Here is a 24856-nt window from a genome sequence, read left to right as displayed (position 1 = left end):
TCTGCTGCCACCGCCAAGTTAATTACCCTCATATATAATTTTTATGGGAAGTGGTTTGTTCAGGTAATGGGAAAAAGCTTACTCTATCTAAATGTTTGCAAGTCTGAGACCTCACATTGCACTCCCTGTCTGCCTTACCATTAGGTAAGGGAAGTTTTCTAGAATCCTGCAGACATCATTTGTTCTGTCGTCGCCTCAGGGGTACCATAACCCTAGGGGTGTTGTGGAGTTGGGGCCAGGGTGGGGTAGTGTGGGGAGGGACTTGGCTGTGGAGCACTGTGCATACTACTGGACAATGTACATGTTCTTCAAAAAGTGTATTTCTAATTGCATCATTCCCTTCTGTGGGTTTCTGTTTCTGACTAAGTTAACTTTAAATGGCAAAACAAAAACAAAAACAAAAGCAAAAGCAAAACAACAAATGTCATTTTCTTTGGCATTCGTGATCCTTGTGTTCTGATGTCATGTGATGTTTCCAAGACTAGTCCCTTTCAAGGACGTCAGCGGAGACCAGTGACATGGCTTAAAATCTCTTTTCTCTTTCCCCTGTTATTCTTTTTGATTTCTTATCTCACTTTATCTCAATCCTACTGATTCCTAAGCCTCCCCCACACCCCTCTACCTGGGCAGAAACAGTTTCTCTCTCCTAAGGACACTTTCATCAGTATCTCTCATGAGATGTCTCCACAGCACCTTCTAGTGTGTACTGTGGTGATGAGCCTATCATATTTCTTTCTCCCAGACCACAAGCTTCTGGAGAGGAAGCAAAGTACAACAATCTGACTTACTGTCAAATATTTGACGGCACACAGTGGAGCGCCTAATACATATGGAACAAATGAATAAATGAAAATCTTCTTTGCAAAGCTATGAATTCTCACAGTTAAAAAAATATTATGAAATGGCCCCTGTAGAAATAGAAGGCAGCTTAAAAAAGAGCATGCATGTAAAATATTACAGCAGTAAATATGCTAAAAACATTTTATTTACTCATAGTATCAGAATGCTGGAAGAGTTTTATTTTTATGTTCCTCAGATCTGACTGCTGTTTCATCTTTTTTTTTTTTTTTTTTTAAATCAGAGACCCAGAGACAATTGTTTTTATGGGAGTGAAATAATGGATGGAGGTTTGGGAGGGGCAAAAATATAGAACTGTCCTTTTTTTTTTTTTTTTTTTTTTTAAATCTAAAGCAATTACCATGAAGATGGTAATTGAAGATAAACAGCTTTCTTCTCAATAAAGCAATTCCATAAATAATAGTAGAATTCTTGATGTCCCCGCAGTAAGAAGTGTGCAGGGCAGTGCCAATGATATATATTGCTGGCTGGGAAAAACTATTGTTTACAAGCTAATTATTGTACAATAAGTCAGCTTTTGTTAGCTCTCTGAGAGGTTAAAACAGCAGGTTCAGAAAGATAAAGTATGTCAGCATGTATATTTAAAAAATCTGTAATTACAAACAATGGTTTGAGAGAATTGAAAAAAAAAACAAGTTAGAAAAAAACCAGTTTATTAAGTAATATCATATAAATAACTTGTTACAAAAATTGATTTGCAAAAGGCATATTTACTCTTTGTGAGAAATCAGTTTTTAAATTGCATTCTTTTGAAATTTATAAGTCGAAGAAAACAAAACAAAATAAAAGAAGCCATTTCAAGGAATGCGTATTTGCCATTTGACTGCAACAAAAGGCCTGGCCACACTGAGCTAAAAGTTAATACTCCATTCTTCTAACACAGAAAGCTTTCTCAGGTAAACTGCGAGGTTATGAGAATCCCCCTAACTAGAAATGTTGATGGGAACTGAGCATTGCTTGCTTTTGTTAGGTGTTCTTGTTGCCAAAGACATGAACAATACTAAGAAAACGACAAGAGCTGAGCATTCCCGCCAGTAAATCTTCAAGGGTGGCATCCGTTTCAATTTATACTTGGAAGTATTTTTAATTAAAAACAATCAATACCAAAACGCTTTTATTTTCTGGGTTTAAAAATCACAAATCGCAGTGGGAGAATGCCAAATTGCTTTAGCCTGGTACTACTGAAGACGCACATAGCATTTATTATAAGGCCTACTCTTATGCAGTTCACTCTCAAAGCAATGAAAATAATCTTAAACCAAACAGTACAGTGGGTTTGAAGCGTTCCTATGTTTCTTTCAAGGAGATCAGTTTTACATTTGCTGCACAGCACTCCCCCCGAATGCCTAGTAATTCTATACATTTGATTCTTTAATAAACACTAAACTAATAGATCATAGAAAACTAAAAGCTTAGAGAAGGTGCCTCCAGACATATTTACATGAATAGCGTAGACTCACAAGAAAGACCAAGATCTCATTAGCGTGGAATGCTTTTTGCACAAAGCTGGGTCCATGCCTCATTTGTCAAATTAACCCCATTTGAGGAGAAATTTGAGTTTGTGGTTCATGGGTTTTTGAAAATAAATGGAATTAAGCAACTTGTAAAAGCTCTTTTGAAATTAATCTAATAACCCAGTAGCTCCTCGGGTAAGTGCCTCAGTCCTGTCTGAAATACAGCGGGTAAGAGCCTTTGTTTCCATTTGACCTCTTTTCAACACTTTCATCTGCCGGCTCTGTTGGGCTAATGTTTCCCCCAAATAAAAATGAAAATGCACCATAAATAAGGTATTACAAAAAGGGGAGTAGATTAAAGATTGTCTCAGCAATGCTTAAATTAAATTGACGATGCAGAGACCGTAAACTTCTGGCTTTAAAAATGAGCTATTTCTTTATTAACTTTTAACAAGTGTATGAGTCAATGTATTTTCTTTCTAAGAGGGTATTGCTCTCCACATTAAATATGGTCGGGGTCTGATATTTTTAGTAGAGAATTATCCCTTTAGAAAATTATTCCATAAAGATGCCATAGGGAGATTAAAAATGTTGTGACCGTAAGAGCTACTGAACGTTTAAGGAGACCATAGTGTAATTCTATATTCTCTGGAAAAGGAAGCTGCTTGTTTGAGCTTAGGAAATAGCTCATTTTCCTGAAGATTCACATGCCAAGTGTTAATTTTTCTACGCTTATAATCTGATAAGGAAGGTTGTGGTGTTAATTTAAACACAGTAGACTGCTTGGATTTTGAGTCCCCTTTTATAATGTCACAATTCAAACAAGATTTCATCTTGATAAAACATAAAAATTAAGATTACACTAAAATGATCCTTGTTAGAGGATACATTTCAAAACAGTGGGGGAATCATGACTTTTTAGAGCCTTTTTCCAGAGTAATTACACTGCTTCAAAACTAGTTATTAGGATAAAATAATTTATTTGGCGGTCTGTTCCTGGTGAAAATGAATTTAGCTGATAAGGATGAGTACCTGATGTAAATATTTATCAGGAATATTGCTCCCAGGAATCAACTTTGATCTTTCTTTTCAACTGCATACTTTTTATGGTGCTTGAGTATACAGAATTGTCCAAGTCATAGTTTACACACCATTATCCCCAATGGGATATCTATTACCAGGCAAAGCATTTGATGTGAAATATTGTTCAGCCAATCAGGACATTGAAAATCTATGTACGTAAAAGTGAAAGTAATGGAAACATTCTAAAGTTAATTTGGATTCATAAAATTTGGATGCCTCTAAGATACAGATTCAATTTTTAAGTACTTTCTGCACAACTTTTCGGGAGCTGAAAATAAAAACTAAACCACATGTTAAACTGAGTTAAAATTAAATGGGCAGGTTTTGTTCCATCTGAAAAGGGAGTAATTTCATTGCTGAACATCCCTTTATGGACCCAAACTGTAAAGGCAGGAAAGTGCTGAAAGAAACATCTATTTACTGTGCCCAGATTCCCTCTCTTGTGGTTCTATGGAATAATATTTGCTTCCTTCCCGTTTGGTTTATTTATTTATTTGGGCACGACTGTTTTTTAGACCTTTCAGAAGAAAGTGGCCAGGAAGTGAAGGGGCTTTAAACAATGGCTTAATGTTTTTTTAAAATTCAGCTTATTCTAGGGAACATCTTAGTAGTTTAAAGGAACTCTTGCTTTTGAATAGAGGGTAAAAATATATCATCAGAAAGCTCTCAATGTCCTTGAAACAACCCACAAAAGCAATCTGGTTATGTTTAATGAATTTTCGTTTCTCAGTGATTGAAACAAATATTAAAATTTTACTTCTTCCCACTCTCCTTCCATCTTTCCCATCACCAACATCTAAAATTAGGAAACAGACAATGAAAAAACTGAGCTGAAAATTATTTTTTTCTCCAGTAATCTTTCATGTTGCCTGGGACATAGCAATTAAAAAAAAAAAAAAAACCTGCACATGCACTGATGTTTGACCTGATACTCAGGTGAGGTGGGAAGGAAGTGAGACGAAGCTGGAGAATGATGGAACTATGGCTCTTATTGGTTCCACAATGTCAAAGAATCTGAATTATAGGAAAATGTCACTCCAACTTGATACTTACAATATCCTGGTACTAAATATTTAGCCCCAGTCTCAAATTATCCAATTTCCTATAAATTTACTTCATCATCAGCTTTTGTGATAAGAGATTAAAGTTATTTCCATAAGTAGTCACATTAACCTGTTCTTGGTATGCTGTGTCATCTTCAGGGAGGGATAAAAGACCTTGCCAATTACATCTCAGATATTCCACTATAGAACTACTTCCTTTCACTTATTAGGAGAACGCAGACCTTACCCTTAAACATTGGAAATTGCTAGTGTCAATCCTCAACTTCAGATGATACCTTTCTTTTTACAGGACTATCTTCCTTGATTCAATTTGTTACATGACATGAAACATAAGGATAGAGACCTCTTTAATTTTACAGTAAATCGTGTGATTAAGGTGCTGTTCTATTGCTATGAATAACTAGCTTCTAACTTTACTAAGTTTTTTTCCACACTTACCTGTGACTATGATACATATCAATTCATTAGAGTGAAGACCTCACATAGCCTTTTGTTTGCATTAGCGCGCGCGTGTGCGCACGTGCGTGTGTGTATGAAGAACTAGAAAAAAAAAAAAAAACCCTGAAAGCAGGAAATAGCTCAAGCATGAAATACTTGTTACTATATAGGGCAGTCCATTATAAAATTGGAAACCATTCAGAAGATACAAGGAATAATATGGTTGTACAAAATTTTCACTCTAATCAGGTAACCCAAAATACTACATTTCTCTTCTTTTAAAGTTTCCATCTTTACTTCTTGGGTAATATGCCTATTTAAAACTTAACTAAACAACAGTGTGTTTCCAAACAGAAAATATGTACTGATATGACAACATCCCCAAATGGAAATGACACTAAAATTATTCATAGAAAATTAATATTAATTGAAAATAAATCCCTAAGACTAATAAGTGAAGTCAGCATATTCTTAAGTGTATATATATACAGAGCCTGTCTTTTAGGTTTTCGAAACAAGGATGTTTTCATTATAGTACATTGGAATTTCTGATGACTGCACAAGGTAAGATTCTAATGATAAATGCCATTAGAACAGCCATGTGAAATAAACGATTTGAATCTGCCAGAAGGATTAGTTCAGTTCAATTGGGTCCTCTGGATAATAACTGACTATGAGGCTAATTGCATAATTAGAGAAATAATAGATTGGATGGATTTTACATTACTTTTCTGTCATAGTTTGAGACCATTACTTTATCATTAGTTCAAAGTCAAGGATGGCAGGGTGGTCATGAAAGCAAAGTTAAAAACAATGAAAAAAATTACTGCTTTTGAAAATCAACTATCATTTTAATTACAATCTTAAACACTTTTGTTTAAGGGAATCCAATTTTCCCTTTGCAAAGGTCTTCCAAACATGGAATATGTAGGTTTTCATCATAATCTCAATGTTGTTTATCCAAATGTATCAAGTTCTATAAATATGTAGAGGTTTCCAGATGTCAAGGGCAGGGTATTAGGTTCAAGTGTGGCTGGCTCTAACCTCTCCACTGAACTCCTAGAGTGAGATTTAAGTTTTATTTAATCTAACTTTACTAATTCAACTTAGTCGTGTAAGAAGGATATGAAGAATCTGAATTATTGTACTTCACACTGCTACTTTCATGTACAGTATAGTGGAATGATACTGACAACTATAGACAAGAAGTTAAAATTTGTCTCAGGAAAATTCTTTCAAGAATTTTTAGACAATTTTGGCGTTAGCCTACTGATAGCTGAAAGAATTTCAAGTGACCCGTGATACATGTGGTGGCCAAAACTTTTAATGTATGCTAAAATATATTTCCTTTGTTAACATTATTAGCTATTTCCCTCCCCCTTTATATGGTACAAAGGCAAACTTTCGCACGTCTAGTCTAGGATATAACAAACTATGAGTTAGTGGAAGGAATGAAGTCGTACTAGGTTTGTGGTTGTTTTTGGATGTTACCGTTTAATTTGCTTCTATTCTTTAAGAGTAATGAGCATTTTAACATATGGGTGGATTTGAGGTTTTGAATAGTAGTTGATGCCAGAGAAAGTTCTTGAAGAACAAATAGGATGGGCGAGTGTTATTTTAAATTCTTTGTGACACAAATAAATACCCCTATGTAGTTTATCTCCTTGTGAGCCCATATGCCCTCATTTCTTTTACTGTGATGGTATTTTTATTTGTAAAGCACAGTCCTTTATCCATTAGCCTGTGAAATGTACAGTTAGGGCAGTTGGCTGACCTGACATGGAGTGTAGTAAAACACCAGGCCAGCGGAAGTGGGCACATTGCCCTGAGAACAAGTGGATATACTGTTCCCTGTCCTTCCCTCCGGCACCTGCCTGTTGGGCTGACTTGGTTAACTGGATGCACTAAAAAATAAAAATTGGCCCCTTGGAAGCTCATAAAAGTGTACTAGAAAAAAGTCTCTAACATTGGATCCACAGGGACTGCAGCCATTGGCTTTTGGAACGGGTAGAACAGAGAACCCTTCACGGAGTAGTGGATAAATATAAAGAAATAGCCACTTCACATATTTCAGTGTCGTATTGGAAAATGAAAAAGGCAACAGATTAGGAGTCTTTGTCACTGTCCACTCCTCCATACATATCTGCAAGCTTTTTGAATCGAGGTCCCCAGTCACTAAGGTAATCATAGTCTTGATCTCCATCCGTGGTCACTGACTCCAGCGAGCTCAGGGAATCCGCCACGGAGCCAGTGCCTTCATAGGCGTAAGTGGCCAAGGAGTCGTATGGCGGGGCAGTGGGATCCGTGTCATTTTCCTTTAACCTTTGGTTAATGAAATCTCTGACATCGGTGTTGTCGCGAGCTGTTGGAGTCCGTCGGGGTAGAAAAAGGGCTTCAGGCACAATGTCCCTTCGTAATTTGTTGTCCTCTATGGCTTCAGGATTCCTCAGGGTGCCGATATCAAAAGCCTGGGTGTCCTCCTCTCCACCACCTTCGTCGTTGTAACTGACAATGTTATCTCTGATGTCCTCTTTGGAAATGATCAAAGGCTCTTTTTTTCGCTGCCGCCTCAGAGCTGCAAACAGCACCACTGTCACTGGAAGCAGAAAACAAAACAGAAAGGGAAGGGAAAGTTAATTTGCTGCCCAATTAATGTCAGGAAGAAACACCGTGCTCAAATGTGAAGTTTTAAAAGTTCTCTAGAAAACGCAGACTCAACTTTTATTTCTTTAAGGATGCACTTGCCTCCATCCATGATCAAACCGGGACCCATAAAATGGAGTAAATATTTGAAAGAAGGTTATAATTTAGGTAGAGGATAAAACACCATCACATTTTGGCAGTAGTTCCTTTTTACTTTGAAATGGCAAACTGGTTTCAAGGTAAGGAAAAAAAATGATAAAAAAAAGAAGCTCGGCCTCAGTGAAAGTACTGCAATCAGGGTGCAAATTATGCTGAACACCTAAAATGCTCTGAAACTGGTTACAAGGATAAGACTGGCACCTTTGGGAATGTGTTGAAGGGTTTACATAACTCCACATCTGAAATAACTTTTGCGCTATGCCTTTTTTTTTTTCCCTAAGAAAAGTGTAAAATTAGTTTAAAACCCAAAGTAGACATTGAATATTTGCATACCTTTCCTACATATAAAGCAATATTATTCCAGAAAATACCTGGAGAGACCCAGATATAATTCAGAAACCCATTTTGGATTTTGAGATTGGCTAATTTGAAAGAAGCAGGTAAGAATCCACATGCCATATTATTTCTGACTGAGCTAAATGAAATAAACACATGTAAGTGAGATTTTTTATTTTTTATTTTTCAAAGGTTCATGTTCTATAAGTTTGTTACTCGGGACGTTCATTCTTTTGATTTTTCCCTCCTAACTCAAATTAGAGGCAAAGCAAGAATTGTGTTTAAATAGCTCCTGATCTTTCTTCACAGCTGGCTGGGTGGAACACAGCTGGCTACTTGTAGAGAGACACATCTATCTACAAATGGACAGATGGGTGAAAAAATAAAAACACAGTAAAAGCTTAGGGAGAAAACAGCCATCTAGGTCAAAAAGTGCATTGTTAAAGTGGGTTTGTGCAGAGGAGTGTATTACAGGAAGTCACAGTAGTATCTCTTTACTATTTCATCCACAACAAGGCCCATTTTTTATGAGCCACGAAAACTGAGTTACTGCAATAAGAATTACAGAATAATGTATTTTCAATGAGTGTACATAACTACCTGTATAAGGATAGATGTAGGCACACCCATGTATCTACATATTAAAATTTCGTTAGTATTAATAATAATTGGTTACCAACTGAGAGCTTTCTATGTGCTAAGCACTGTACTAAGTGCTTAACATACTGAATCTCATTTAATTATCATAATAGCCCTACAAGTAGATACCATCATTAAAAATCCCATTTTACATAAGAGGAAATTGAAGTTTAAAGTTGTTACATGTACATGCAGTTCAAATCCAGGTTGGTCCGACTAAAAAGCCTGCACTCATAATTGCCATGTTTTGAAGCAGGTCTGGAGTATAGACTATTTCCAAAGAAAATGTAACTTTGCCCCTTTCAAGTGTGTGGTTTTGTAGTTGTACACACCCTCTTTTGCTGCCAGAAAGTATCTTGATGCCTTGTTTGATGCACCCATTCAGGGTATTTATTCATTCATGCATTTGATAATATTTATGTAGTGCCTACTCTGTACCAGGTACGGTTCTAGGCACTGAATGAGTGGGTAGGGTGGGGGACAGTTGGATGGAGACAAAATAAACAATATGTATAATAAATAAGGAAATTGTTAGAAGGTGATAAGTGCAATATGAACATGAAAAAGCAGAGCAGAACAAGGTGGAGAAAAATACTTCTGTATATATTTGAGGAGCCCATATGAACATACAGCGCAGTTTTTTTTTTTTTTTTTTTTTTAAATGGAGTCTTACTCTGTCATCCAGGCTGTAGTGCAGTGACACGATCTCAGATCACTACAACCTCCGCTTCCCAGGTTCAAGCAATTCTCCTGCCTCAACCTCCTGAGTAGCCGGGGTTACAGGTGCCCACAACCACACCTGGCTAATTTTTGTATTTTTAGTAGAGACGGGGTTTCACCATGTTGGATTAGGCTGGTCTCGAACTCCTGATCTCAAGTGACCCACCTGCCTCGGCCTCGCAAAGTGTTGGGATTACAGGCGTGAACCACGGCGCCCAGCCAGCAGAGTTTTGTATATGTTATTGGAGGGAGGTTGCATAATTTGAGCAAAGACATGAAGAGAACTGCAGGGCTTTGGGCAGAGGGATGCACATGATCTACCTTTCAGACTGGCTGCCAGTCTGAACAATGACATGGATTTGCAAAACAGACGGTTGTAAGTAAGGACATCCACTGGGATTAGAGAACAGAATCAAGCCAATTATCTCTCCAAGAATTAAGCTCTAATGTACATGGGCTCATTCAGTCATGTAAGGCAAGAGGCAGGCATTTATCACCTCCTAATTCTTCCCTGGCTTAAGGTATCTATAGCTTGTATTTTAGTCTTATGCACATCTGAAAGCGCAACTGTCTGGAAGGGAGAGGGCACATTAAAAAAATCAAAGGCATTTATTCATGGTCTAATTCTTCTACAGCTAAAACTGCCTATATCTTTTCTTGTTAGCCCAATGCACATCTGAACAGAATTTCTTGAGAGTATCGCTGTCTAGGAGAGCTCTCAGAGCTAACTTTTATAAAGTGAAAATGTGATTGCTAAGCACATGGGGCAAACACATTCTTAGAAAGTGATGCCCTGATGAGGTGCCCTCAGCAGGAACTGAGTCTCCCCTTTTCCCTTACCCTTTTGAAGCCAGAGGATAGCAGTAAGATTTTTGGGGGGATAGAGGGACAATTGGGCAAATTTGTGTTCAAATCACATCGTAAAACTAGAGGGTCAAGAGATCTGGGTTAAATTAAATGATTTGACCATTCTAAGCCTGTTTTCTTATTTGTAAAATAAAATCAATAGCACAGTGCCCAGTCTTACTGTCATGAATGTGAAAGTTTTGTAAACTCTAAGGCACCATAAGACATGAGATGTAGCAGTTGTCTAGCTGTTTTTACTGTTGTTTTATTTTTGTAAAATATCCATTACCATATGATCCACTTTCTGGACTCCAGATTTCTTCCTATATCAATGTGGCTTTCCTTCATTTTCCTCCACTTTCTTCAATTGCCACATTTTAAGTTTGGGCTGTCTTTCGGCCTGGAAATCACCCTGCATTTCATAAGTTTGAAAAGAAAGTACAGTGCAGGCTTCAGGCACCAAGCCTGGGGAAGAAAATTTAGGTCGGGAACTTTAGTTTTACCACGTGTTAGACACATGACTTGGCTACATTACTTCACATCTTGGAGTTGCAGTTTTCATATGTAAGGTACAGATAAGTATACACCAAATGGTGCTGAGGATTAGGTGAGAAAAACCTTTGTAAAGCATCTTGCACTGCATCTGACCTATGGTGTATACCTAACAAAGGCTAAATCCCATTTTTTCTCCTTTTTTATTAGGTACAGAGTTCCAAAGAGATTAAACAAGATGTGGGAGGCACTGAGGCCAATTAGAAGTCATGAGGAGACAGTGAATTCATTGGAGGAAGGAAATGAAAGGGGGAGATTCAGTGAGTTGACTAGAAGGAAGAAAAGGGGGAAGAGATAATGGGTAGATGATGATAGAAAGGAAGAATCACCTCCGTCAGATGAGAGTTATCTCTCCTTCCATAGACGACAAAAAGAGTCCATGGAATATGCCTTGGGTACAGCCCTACCAATCCAAGGCTTCTAAAAAAATCACCCTTTTGATAAAAAAGAACATTCATATCTTTCTCTTCCAAAACAATGTTACAGACTCACACCATTAGAAACACTGATTTGTCTTTGCACACTGTCAGTTTTTATTTATGCTCATATCTTAAAATACTTTCCCCAAGTCTTAGTTGACAAAGAGAATCACAGTTCTGTAGTTGAGTTTCAAGGCTTCTGTTATAGTTAGCAGGGTTGATGTGGAGTGTGAAGGAGCGCTCGAGCAGGGATCCCTAGGCATTCTGTTCTTGGCGAAATGCAGGTTCTCTTTTGCTCTTCTCAAAGTCACTCTGTCTTCATTTTTTTAAAAAGAGTATTTCCCCCTGTATAATTCAGGTTGACTCTGAACTTCTTACCTTTTCTTTTCACTATACAGGCAAGCTTTACAAATCTTGCTTTTATTTTTGGAAGGGCTGCATTAACAAATATTTGTTTTCTTAGTTCACAAACAGCCAAGGGCCTGTTGAGAAATCTGAGCTTGACTTGTAGGCTTAATTAGTTGGTTAGGGGTAAAAATTTCATTTGAATCATTGCTGGACCCTGATTTCCATTTTTATTACATTCATTTCTTTTGGGCCCCCATACTTATTTCCTCAGTCACAGAAGTTATTTATTGTTGAGTGTGAGAAATAGACCTTATGCATGTGGCAATCAGAGAGCAATGCTAAGAAGGTAATCATTTAAATGGTAAATCAACATTAGTTTGCTGGGTTAAAAAAATTTCGTAGCTTTTATTTTTCTAGGATGAGAGAAAAGTCAGCACACTCCTCTTCCCACTTTCCCACAGATCTTTAAACTTTACCTTTATAGAAAGGGCCCTCATCATACACTCCATGCCAGACACTTAACAACAATGTTTTCCAAGTAAAAAAAATTACACAACAAATGAAATGAAAAGGGCACATTTATGTTGCCCTGAAATCCCCCGAGATTCATTCCCAGTCTGATAGACAAGAGATTCTTTTGGTGGAACGATTCCTGGGCAAGCAAAGACACGGGCAAGTTTCACATCTGTTCATTTCCCAAAGCCATTTGCAAGCAAAAATGAGTTCACATCGTACAGCACAGATTCTCAGTATGTAACTCGACTCACCTAGATCAGGCTGTATGCCTTAATGGGGGAGGCAGATAAATCTAGAGTGTCACAGTAACAGTGTGAGCCCCTCACCATGGGGAGATAGGAGGCAGGGAGAACCAGTTTACCTAGTAGGATCACGATGCACAGAAGGATGGCAACCAGAGCCCCCGTGCTCAGTCCCGTGGGGTGGATGAGCGCCTCCGCATGGCAGGACTGCATGTTCCCGTGGTGGTCACATGCACAGACCCGGACAGTCACTGTCCCAGTGCTGCTTTGAACTGGGTAGTCGTTGTCTGAAATGACCACAGGCAAGAGATAGGTGCTCATCTCGTGTCTATTATAGCCATTTTTCCGAGTTAAGATTCCCGCCGTGTTGTCTGGAACCGGAAAGCAGAGTGGTGAATGTTTGTGGATACTGCGTCACGTATTGAATCAATTGTGATGGGAAAAGATAGATATAGATACAGATACATACACATACATATACATACAGATACAGGTATGGATATAGATGGAGGTAGAGAAGGTAACTTGAACTCATTTACCTTTGTTGTCTTGAATGGTAAAGTTTGAGCCACTGGCTGCTTCAGGGGCCAAAGAAAATGAAAATTGGTGCCCACTATAAGGGTCGTCCTTGTCAACAGCACGCAGGGTCTGAATCAACTAAGAGAAAAACCAGAACACTGCCATAAAATTTTGATAACTCAAAAGTGTTTCTTACCGTTTTGCAATAAATTGCTTGACAAAATGATTTAACATTTTAAGTATAAAAATGATAGCCTTTAAGTAATGTACAGTGAATCTGCTCTATTATGGGTTAGAAAGCCAAAGGGCAGGGAATGATTCTTTGTTGTGGGGACACTGTAGGACGTCCTGTGCATTGTAGGATGTTAAGCAGCCACCCTGGCCTCTACCCACCCGATATCAGTAGCAACTTCTAGTGTGACAATCAAACTCTCTCAAGATACTGCAAATATCCCCAGGGAGGAAATCACCCTGATTGAGAAACATTTGGCCTTGAGTGATGCAAAGCTATAAAATATCCCAATAGTCTGTGACAACATCGCACTTCACAAAGTAGAAGTTCTCTTTGGACAGTCTGTCTAGAAATGCACTCTTAGCATTACATAAGCTATCAACTTGCAAAAAATGGAAAAGAAAATAAGTATGTAGAACACGATAACTTCAGCTTTCTACCTGCACGTGTACTTTAACAGTGTACTTCTATTTTCACAAACTGAAACATAATTTTTATATCACTGGCAGCAAAGACCTATTTCACATGGGGACGAATGTGTAAAATAGGAAAACATTCATGAATTTGTATTACTTATACAGATGGTCAATGTAAATAAGTGAAATCATGAATTATAGGCAATTATAAAGTATGTTCTAGTTATTACTTCAAGTACATATGGTAATTAAACTATCTGTTCACCAATAAAGATTTTTCCAATAAAGCTGTGACTAATCTATTTTAATAAAAACTTAAGATCAATTTGGAATCAGCCTCAGTCTTTGATGAACTTCCAGTTCTTCGAAACTGTTAGTTCTCATATGTAAGTCCTGGTTCTTATTTATAGTATTAATTTCCGTGGCATTCACTTCATAGATAATTCACAACTCTCCTTCAGCTCTGTGAATCATCTCAATGATTAGAAGATCTAAATTAATCTGACGTTCAACTTGAATGTACTTTTTAATGAAACTCACCTGATCTGCCTTTGCTTTTTCACAGACAAAAGTTTCATAGAACTCAGCAAATTCTGGGGCGTTGTCATTGACATCTAGAACTTTAATATATAGAGGTACTCGACTACTTTGCTTTGGATTATCTGTCACATTCCAAAAAGAAAGAAAAAGCCATTTACATGTTGATTGCCGATTCCCTTTAGACAACATCCACTCAACTTCTTCATTCTCATTCATGCACAGATTCCCCAAGCTACTGTACTACTGGGCATTAAGTATCAGTGTGGTCACAAAAAGTAGAATTTGATTATTTGGTACATCTGGAGTTGGATGCACCTGTTAGAGATACATGGGTGACAAAGCTACTTGTGTTGATATAGTTCAACTGTATAATAAACCTTAAGATAACACAAAACCAAGAAAGGCATTTTAAAGGTAGATTTTCAAGGAAGCAGGCTGATGGGGAGCATATGGACAAAAGGAAGAAGAGGGAAAATGAATGAACCACCAGAAGACCAAAGGATAGTTATTGGTCTTAGTGTTTTAGTTTGAGTGCTGAACGAGAGCAAGATGTCATGCTAAACACTTTGCTATATTATGTTATTTAATGTTCACAAACTTCTGAGATAGACAGAGTTACTGCCCCCATTTTACAGATGAGGAAACTGAGACATGGAGAAGTTAAGCAATTTATCTGTGTTTACAGAGACAGTAAAGAGAGAAGTCCAGGTTCAAACTTGGATCTGTCTGACTCCAAGCCCAGGCTGAAAGCCCAGGCTTTTCATCTGGAATTAATGATAGAGCGGAATCAATGTTTGCAGACCTGAGATAAATGAAGTATTTTGGTTGCCTTCTGTGGTAATCTTTTAGCACAGTATGGAAGACAGATTCCTGGTGTAAGAATCAGGAGTTAGAATCTATCACCTCAGCTCTCTTCATTTACTTCACTTGTACGTCTATTGTTTTTTCACTTTGTAAGTATTTAGGGAGCATCTAATACCTAATCTATAGCAGCCTCTATTTGGGATGTTGGGGCACTAGGAAACATAACAAAGATCCTGTTTCCTGCAGCTTTGTTGTAATGGGGATGGACAAACCATAAACACATAAATGTATAATGTATCAGATGGTAAATGCTATAGAGAAATTAAGTAGGTAAAAAGGATTGAGAGAAATAGAGCTGTTACTTAGAATGATGACCAAGGACTGCTTCTCTGATGAGACATCATTTGCCCAGAGACATGAATGAAGAGAAGATTTAAGCCATGTGAATATTTCCGACTCTTCAGGTCGAGGAATCAGTATATGCAAAGGCCCTGAGGTGAGTGGGAGGTGGTTTTATACAAGCTTTTGGTTTCTGTTATATCAAAGGTTGTTAAGAAGATTAGACAGTAAGATTCTTTAAAATGTCTGAAATTTTACTCACACTATTCTTCGAAAGTTAGAGTAGCTGAATACTAACTTTTAAGAGATAGTCACCAATACTTTCAAATGTGTCATAGAAACATTAAATCTTAAAAACAATTTTTTTAGGCACAAAGCTTAAAATACTTATGAAATGACTGCTTTGGTAAAAAATAAAATTTCGTGGTTGTCGGAAAAATGGCCATTTTCAGTGGGAAAGAATTTTATAATTTTAAAACTTCAAAGATGCTCTGTCTTTGCTATCTACATCAGTCCCTTAATATAAATGAACATGAACTTCAAGATAAATCTTGACATAAGTTCTGAAGAGCAAATTCCTACCTAATTTCTAATGTGCTGTCCTTATCACTATCTAAAAGCAATGCTTCATTTTGCCCGTATTGGTTACTATTCTACCAAATATCCTGTAGTCACTTCAAATCTCATGAGTTATATTGACAGAGAATACAAATGTAATAAACTACTCGATAAGGAATATTTCACACTAGATACCCAAAGTGAGCTAAAAATGTTTAGAACTTTTAAAATTAAACACAAAAACTAAAAAAAAAGTAAGCTATACTTTAGAAGCCTAGTTTTGTTGTTGTTGCTGTTGTTGTTTGGAGTTTGAGTCTCACTGTGTCGCCCAGGCTGGAGTGCAGTGGAGTGATCTCGGCTCACCACAAGCTCCGCCTCCCAGGTTCACACCGTTCTCCTGCCTCAGCCTCCCAAGTAGCTAGGACTACGGGCACCCGCCACCACGTCCAGCTAATTTTTTTGTATTTTTACAATTTTTTTGTATTTGTATTTTTGTATTTTTTGTATTTTTAGCAAAATTTTTAAATTTTTTTGTATTTTTAACGCGTTTCACCGCGTTAGCCAGGATGGTCTTGATCTCCTGACCTCATGATCTGCCCCCCTCGGCCTCCCAAAGTGCTGGGATTACAGGCGTGAGCCACCGTGCCCGGCCTAGAAGCCTAGTTTTAAACATTGAAATTCTATTTTAAAGATGGTTTTCACTTATATTCTTCAGCCCGTACATTGTATTGACCAACTACATTAGTTTTCATTGTGTGTAATCATTTTATTTAAAGCATTCTTTTGGCACTATTGTTCTTTGCCTTCAATTTCATGGGGGCTACCATAAAATTCATTCTAATCATTTTATTGATTACTTGGTGGTTTGTATTAGTCACTTTGGTATACCATGGAACAGTGATAATTTATATCTCTTAATTCTGTAAAGACTTCAAAATAGAAATTCTATAGTAAGCTAGAGAATTGATATCTAAAAAATTTCTAAACAATGCCCACATTTTACAATATACTTGACCACTCTCATCTTTTGCCCCCACACGCAATGTCTAATTGAGAGTCTGTTTTTTTCAGCTGTTTATGTAATGTTCTAATTTATAAGCTTTTTGGAATTAAATCCACCCAGTACCAATTCAATCTCATTTGTGAGATACATTCCCATTTTATTGTTTCCAAACCATAGAACTTTCAGGGTTGCCTCTCCATTTATGTATAAGCCAATGCATATATAGAAGAAGCATTACTGCAAATCACTCCAGGGCTCTTTCCCTCAATATATATCAAGTGGGATTGTCAATACATGGTGACAAGCTATGCTCTGCCAGCCCTTGCTGGGACACTCAGTCTATTAATGGGGGACAGCAGTGGTATTAGGTAGGACTTACTGATTTCTGTTGCTATCACTGTAATGTTGTGCCATAGCAGTGTTTCTCGGTCAAGAAGTTTCGATGTAAAAATTGAACCATTTCCAGAATCAATGTTGAATATTCTGTCCATATCTGTGTGTCGATCTACAGAGTACCTGAAAATGCAGAGTGGAATTAAGAAAGGCTTTTCTTTCTATTTCCTATTCTCACATCATAGAACATCATAACACATCTGGTACACAACATGTCCCAGAGTATCTGTGGCATGAATTTTTTTCCATCTCTAGTGCATATTTGAATATCTACAACTTGACATTAAGTAAAATATTTTGAGAAATTAGTTCTTCACAATGGAGGTCTTAATAGTAAACTCACTAGACAAGTTGCATGACTTTGAGGATCACCATTACATTTTCCTTTCTAATATGTATAAATTTGGATCAAGTTTATATAGTAATTGTTTCATTTTTAACTCAAGTTTTTACAACCTGAGAACTTTAATATGTGTGTGTGTGTTTGTATGCATATGTAGGGTGTTGGTTATTTTTCTACTTTCCATTTAATTTAAAAAATCATCTGTTGAAATAAGCAAAAGACAGCTAGTGTGGCCAAGGTTAGTGAGGCAGAAGAGGGAGATAGGAGATGAGACTAGGGAGAGAGCCAGAGTCTAGACTGCAGAAGGCTGTGGTAAGAAGGTGGAATTTATTCTAAATGCAATGCGAATCTACCCAAGGGTTTTTTGTTTGTTTGTTTTGAAATGTGGTCTCACTCTCTCACTCTGTCACCAAGGCTGGAGTGCAGTGGCATGATCTTGGTTCACTGCAATCTCGACCTCCCAGGCTTGAGCCATACTCCCACCTTAGCCTCCCGGGTAGCTAGGACCACAGGTGTGTGTTACCATGCCCTAATTTTTTGTATTTTTTGTAGAGACAGGATTTGGCCATTTTGCACGGGCTGGTCTTGAACTCCTGAGCTCAAGTGATCCACCTAACTCGGTCTCCCAAAGTGCTGGGATAACAGTCATGAACCACCATGCCTGGCTACAAAGGGTTTTAAGCAGGTGAGTGCCACAATCTAAATTATGGATAATAAAGATCACTGGTTGAATTGAGGAGAATGCTTGGACAGTGCTGCCACAAACAGAGAAAAAAGGAGTGAAAAACAGGATTCGGGGAAGATGGGTAAGTTCCATTTTTGCTATGCTGAGGCTAAGGTGCCTGAGAAAAGTACGGGAAGAGATATTTAGTCTGAAGCTCAAGATCAAGATCTGGACTGATTCCAGATTTCCTATTCAGCTGTCCAAGAAAACAATGTCCAGTGGAGGAAGAAAAGCACTAAAGACAGAATCATTTACATCACTTAAATCAGTGGGAGACCAGAGACACACAGTGGTGCCTGGAACAGACGAGGAATTTGATAAATATTTAAGAAGGAGAGTTTGAATACATTCAAGGAAAACCAAGAGAAGCATTTGGAAACCAAACATTCCAACCCTAATACTGGTGGAAGACTAGTGGATTTTGAGAAATGTTGTCTTATTTATAAATGTATTACTAGTTTTTAGAATAGCTATGTGATATGGTTTGGCTCTGTGTCCCCACCCAAATCTAATCTTGAATTGTAATCCCCATGTGTCAAAGGAGGGGCCTGATGGGAGGTGATTGTATCATGGGGGCAGACTTCTCCCTTGCTGATCTTGTGATAGTGAGTGAATTCTCATGAGAGCTGATGGTTTAAAAGTGTAGTGCTTCCCCTTACCTTTCGCTATGATTACAGGTTTGCTGTGGCCTCCTAGCCATGCTTCCCGTAGAACTGTGAATCAATTAAACCTCTTTTCTTCATAAATTACCCAGGCTCAGGTAGTTCTTTATAGCAGTGTGAGAATGAACTAATACAGAACATTGCTACCAGGAAAGTGGGGGACTGCTATAAAGATAGCTGAAAATATGGAAGCAACTTTGGAACTGGGTAACATGCAGAGGTTGAAACAGATTGGAGGGCTCAGAAGAAGAAAGAAAGATGTAGGAAAGTTTGGAACTTCCTAGAGACTTGTTGAAAGGTTTTGACCAAAATGCTGACAATAATATGGGCAATGAAGTCCAGGCTGAGGAGGTCTCAGATGGACATGAGGAACTTATTGGGAACTGGATTAAAGGTCACTCTTGCTTTGCTTTAGCAAGGAGACTGGAGGTGTTTTGCGTCTGCCCTAGAGATCTGTGGAACTTTGAACTCAAGAGGGATGATTTAGGGTATTTGGCAGAAGTTTCTAAGCAGCAAAGCTTTCAAGAATTGATCTGGCTGTTTCTTAAAGTGTATGCTCATGTGTGAACAAAGAGATGACGTGAAACTGGAACTTATATTTAAAACGGTGACCATGTGGTAGAAAAGAAAGATCCATTTTCTGGGGAGGAATTCAAGCCTGCTGCAGAAATTTCCATAACTAAAGAGGAGCCGAATGTTAATAGCCAGGACAAGGGGGAAATGTCTCCAGGGCATTTCGGGGACCTTGATCGCAGCCCCTTCCCTCACAGGCCCAGAGGCATAGGAGGAAAAAAAATGGTTTCATGGGCAAGGCTTAGGGCCTAGCTGCTCTGTGCAGCCTTGGGACATGGCATCCTGTGTTCCAGCCACTTCAGCCCCAGCTGTGGCTAAAAGGGGCCAAGGTACAGCTCAGGTTGTGGCTTCAGAGGGTGCAAGCCCCAAGCCTTGGTGGCATCTTCATGGTGTTGGCCCTGAAGGTGTGCAGAAAGCAAGAAGTTGAGGTTTGGGAACCTCCACCTAGATTTCAGAGGATTTATGGAAATGCCTGGATGTCCAGGCAGAAGTCTGCTGCAGTGGTGGAGACCTCATGGAGAACCTCTCTACTGGAGCAGTGTGGAGGGAAAATGAGGGGTTGGAGCCCCCAAACAGAATCCTCACTGGGGCACTGCTTAGTGGAGCTGTGAGAAGCGGGCCACTCTCTTCCAGACCCCAGAATGGTGGATCCACCAAAAGCTTGCACCATGAGCCTGGGAAAGCTGCAGGCACTCAATGCCAGCCCATGAAAGCAGCCTTGGGGGCTGTATCTTGCAGAGCCACAGGAATGGAGCTGCCCAAGGCCATGGGAGCACACCCCTTTATCAGTGTGCCCTAGAGGTGAGACATGGAGTCAAAGGAGATTATTTTGGAGCCTTAGGATTTAACGATGGCCCTGCTGGATTTCAGTCTTGCATGGGGCCTGTAGCCCCTTGGTTTTGGCCGATGTCTCCCTTTTTGAGTGGGAACATTTACCTAATAACTGTAACCCCATTGTATGGAAGTAACTAACTTGTTTTTTATTTTACAGGCTCATAGGCTGAAAGGATCTGTCTTGTCTCAGATGAGACTTTGGACTTGGACTTTTGAGTTAATGCTGGGATGAGTTAAGACTTTGGGGGACTGTTGGGAATGCATGATTGGTTTTGAAATGTGAAAAGGACATGAGATTTGGGAGGGGCCAGGGGAAGAATGATATGATTTGACTCTGTGTTCTCACCCAAATCTGATCTCAAATTGTAATCCCCATGTGTTGGAGGAGGGACTTGGTGGGAGGTGACTGAATCATGGGGCAGACTTCCCCCTTGCTGTTCTTGTGATAGTGAGTGAGTTCTCATGAGATCTGATGGTTCAAAAGTGTGTGGCACTTTCCCCTTCCTTTCCCTCTTCTTCTTCTGCTATGATTGTAAGTTTCCTGAGGCCTCTTGGCCATGCTTCCTGTACAGCCTGTGGAAATGGGAGTCAATTAAACCTTTTCATAAATTACCAAGTTTCAGGTAGTTCTTTATAGCAGTGTAAAAATGGACTAATACACTATGTTTATGAGCAGGGTGGGGGTGGGGTATTACAGAGAAAACTGAAGAAAGTTGATCTGTTAAGGCCATTAGAAAAAAAATTGCCCATTTCAGCTGGATTTTTAAAACTTTATGAGGTTTAAAAACATTGCCTAAGAAATTCAATTTAAGTAAATGACCTAGTGAGGCAGACATATGTGGAATCATTATGAGTGCTCTAAGAAAAATAAACCCTTGTTACTAATTTGCCATAGTATACTGCATCCAAGATTCTACTTGAATATGTTATTTTGGTTTAAAACACAAGTAGTGAATTATAATGAACAATATATTTTATCTTCATGAAATTTATTTTTATTATCTAGTGAGTGTCTAAATGAAATAGATATTCAATTATTGTAGGCCATTTAAACCTGATTTTAAAGAGAATTAATGAAGTTCACAATGGGTGTAATATTAAGTTGAATTGGAATTTCAGTTTCAATGGATATAAACTTATGTTTTTATTATCAAAAGGGTTGAAACAAATGAAACAGCTATTGTTTTGCCATTTATGTCATGAATCAATATTTATTAAGAATTTAGGCAACAGTATTGTACTTACTTGATCACGTCTTATTTTAAATTTGAGAATGACAGATATTTATAGCACATAGTTAATTACAAAAAGGAAACCTCAATATTCATAGACTTTGTAAGAAATTTTATAATTATCTATATACATATTTTTTTCTCATGGAAAATGCTAAGCTTAAGATGTGCTGCTTCTGTAAGCTGTTACAATTACATACAGCAATAATCTTGTTTTCTTCTTTTCCCCCTGCTATAGTTTTAAATTTTACAAGTCATTATATTTTCCTATCAAGCCTTGACATAAAGGGTAAGAGGCGAGAATTTTTAGTTGAAGGCAGCTTTCAATTTGAAAGTGAAAGTAACTATTTAGGAAATACCAAAATTGTATTTTTTCTTTGTGTTGGGACATTTAAAAATTAATAGAAAATCTAAAATGCCCACATCATTTGGGAAAGATGTTTGTACACAAGCCTTGCTTGTTTGTTGTTTTTTCCTTCCAAGGTAATTTAAATTTATATCAAAGATATTTATTGTCCAATCACATTAATTGTAATTATCACTGATAAGAAACAAGATAATCAATCCCATCGTGATTATAGCAGTTCCTTCTGTTAGGTAGCTCTTTTTTTTTTTTTTTCTAGGACTTAATTGTATTCTGTGATTAAATAATTTGTCTTCTAATATATCCTCAAGTCAGGAAGATTTGTGGTTCTTCCTGGAAAGGATGTATGTTTGCATAAATTTTTCATAATTTGTATGTATAGTGACATATTATAAGATTATTTCACAGAAACCAAAGGGAATTTGAGATGAAGTTATTAGAAGAAAATAATTTTACGTGATTAAAGAATTAAAGATTTGTACCTGCATAATGATAAATTAGTGCTCTGAGGAAGAATTCTCTAGTGTTAATTTTGCACCTACCATATTGTCTAGCACTTAGTTGTTCAACATTTATGTTTTGAATAATCAAAAATTATGTATGAATGTATTTTTCTAATATAAGAATGAATTTTATCCTATAAAAGGACACTGGAATACCATTTATATACCAATATATCTATAAGTATTTCTAGTCTCAAGTGTATATGTATCATATCCATATGTACCAAGGAAAGGCTAGCAGCAAAAAGCTTAAAAATTAGCTGACAGCCAACATAATCTGACAAGCTAACTACTTTCTTTCATAAAACAGAAAATAATGCAGTGGGTAAAAATGGTATTTGGTATAAAAAGTAATATAGATATGGAAATATTGCCTGAATTCACAGAACATTCTCGCTTTTAATTAAAAAAATGTTGAGCTATCAAGGAGATAACCAAAGCTCATATTTGTAAACTTCTAGCATTAACACTTTCAAATTGAATTTGATACTTACTTGCTAAGATTTTTTTCCTTATGCAGTTAAAATAAACTCCAAGAGAGTAGTTGTGAAAATACTTACACATGCATTAGTGAAAACTATATTAGTGAAAGCTATATTAGTGAAAACCACATTCATTTTCCTTATTAACAATATTAAATGTATGTGGAGAAACACTTGATCCATGGAGCTCACATGGTTGACCATAGCCCAATTCAAAGTGTCTTATAGATATTCCAGTAGGATGATAAAACAAGAGTTTATGTGCCCAGTGATTTAAAATTATTCCCTGAAAGTAAGCCAGGAATTTTTGTGTTTGAGATGTAGGGCTTGTCATAAGGTTTTATTTGAACAAAGGGCTCAACTGGGAAAAGTTGGAAAATGACTGCTGCCTTAGAGCCCCAAATTCTTTTATCTGCAATAATATTCTTCATGTAGCAGCTAGTGTTACCCTTTTAAAATGGAGTTTTAGATTAGTTAACTCTTATATTCAAAGGTTTCCAGTGGCTTCTCATCTCAATCAGAACAAAATCCAGTCTTTACCATGAACTACAAAGCCCTACAGGACCTGCCACACTCCTCATCAGCTATCAAACCTCTTTGAGGCCTCATATCTGACCTCCCCTCCCTCACTCACTCTCTTCTAGCTGCGGAGGCCTCCTCACTGCTCTTTCAACTGTCAAGCAAGCTCTGGTATCAGACTTACCCTTGCTTTTCTCTCTTCTTGAATGTTCTCCCCCCAGCATCAACATAGTTCGCCCTTTAATTTCTTCTTGGAATGTTCTCCCCTCAGCATCAACATGGTTCGCCCTTTAATTTCATTCAAATCTTTACTAAATGGTCCCCTACCAAGAATGCCAAACCTGACCCCATTATCTAAAATAGTACTCCAGGTGCTCTTTATTTCCTTATTCTGCCTTATTTTCCTGCTTAAAATTTACTTTTGCCTGACGTATTACATATTTATTGTTTGTCTATTTCTGCTTGCCCCAATTAGAATGTAAGCTTCATGGGATCAGGGCTGTATTCCCTAGTGCCTAGAGTACCTGGCACTTGGCTGGCACCTTGACCAGAATCTATTTGTGAACTCACTGGCGAGAGTTTCTCTAGTTTTTCAATCTGCTTACTTTGTTTATGGGTAATAATTGACACAATGCTATTCTGGCCTAGCACTTTTCTTGAACTCCTGACCTCAAGTGATCTGCCCACCTTTGCCTCCCGAAGTGCTGGGATTACAGGCGTGAGCCGCCGCGCCCAGCTAGTACTTTTCTCATTTAGTCAACTAAGCTACTGGCTGAAGGCTGGAGGTTGGTTGACTCCAGCATTTTTCTGTTAAGATCCGAGAATACTGAAGCATCGGTGGTCCCAAAGAGCAATAAGGCCTTATTGTAACATGATTTACAACTAAGGTGTAAGGAAAGCATAGGGAAAACAGAACTAGTTTACATAGCACACATTTGGACTCTGTTGTATTAATTTCCCTAGGATTTCACGGACGTATATCATGAAACAATTGTTGTTTTTATCTACATCTACAAAAGGAAAATGCATCTGAATGGAGGATAATTCTGTCTTTTAGGTGTTACACTTGAAAAACACTTGAAAAACACTTGAAAAACAGGCTCTCAATCCCAGTGCTTGATTTGTTAAAAATCATACTTTTTCTTTGCTACTCTTTGACAAATCTTAAACTTAAAAAAAATCTCAAACCTTGAAAAATAATCCCAGGTTATTCAGCCACATCACCTTATACTACTTCTATTTAAGCAGTAAACTCCCTATAGCTTGCTTTCCTTCCCAAATTTGTGTTCTTTTAAGGTTTATACAGTTAGCTCCGTGTATCCACAGGTTCTGCAACTGTGGATTCAACCAACTGGAAATCAAAAATGTTTGGAAAAAACAAAAAGCAAACAATAAAAAATAGTACAAATAAAAACATCAAGATAACAACTATTTACACAGTATTTACATTGAATTGGTACTATAAGTAATCTAGAAATGACTTAAAGCATAGGGAAGGA

The 24856-nt window shown here is 37.7% G+C and overlaps 1 protein-coding gene across 4 annotated transcripts in view; it reads right to left on the bottom strand.

Annotated features, from left to right (window-relative positions):
* Positions 1-1494: 1494 nt before the first annotated feature.
* CDH6 (cadherin 6) overlaps positions 1495-24856 on the bottom strand; it is a 140375-nt gene continuing 117013 nt past the window's right edge. For 2 of the 4 annotated variants that reach the window (XM_073995105.1, XM_005556634.5), the window contains exons 8-12: positions 17108-17244; positions 14025-14146; positions 12857-12974; positions 12437-12688; positions 1495-7493 (exon numbers count right to left, since the gene is read on the bottom strand). In XM_073995105.1, coding sequence (XP_073851206.1) covers positions 7003-7493; positions 12437-12688; positions 12857-12974; positions 14025-14146; positions 17108-17244 — 1120 coding nt within the window. In that variant the 3' untranslated portion in view covers positions 1495-7002. The remainder of the gene's footprint in view (positions 7494-12436; positions 12689-12856; positions 12975-14024; positions 14147-17107; positions 17245-24856) is intronic. The other 2 variants (XM_073995106.1, XM_015451245.4) reach the window with 1 other exon arrangement.

This window comes from Macaca fascicularis, chromosome 6 (genome assembly GCF_037993035.2).
Source record: "Macaca fascicularis isolate 582-1 chromosome 6, T2T-MFA8v1.1".
Taxonomy (NCBI): Eukaryota; Metazoa; Chordata; class Mammalia; order Primates; family Cercopithecidae; genus Macaca; species Macaca fascicularis.
The sequence above is the reverse complement of the archived record's forward strand: the minus strand, read 5'-3'. Positions and strand labels throughout refer to the sequence as shown.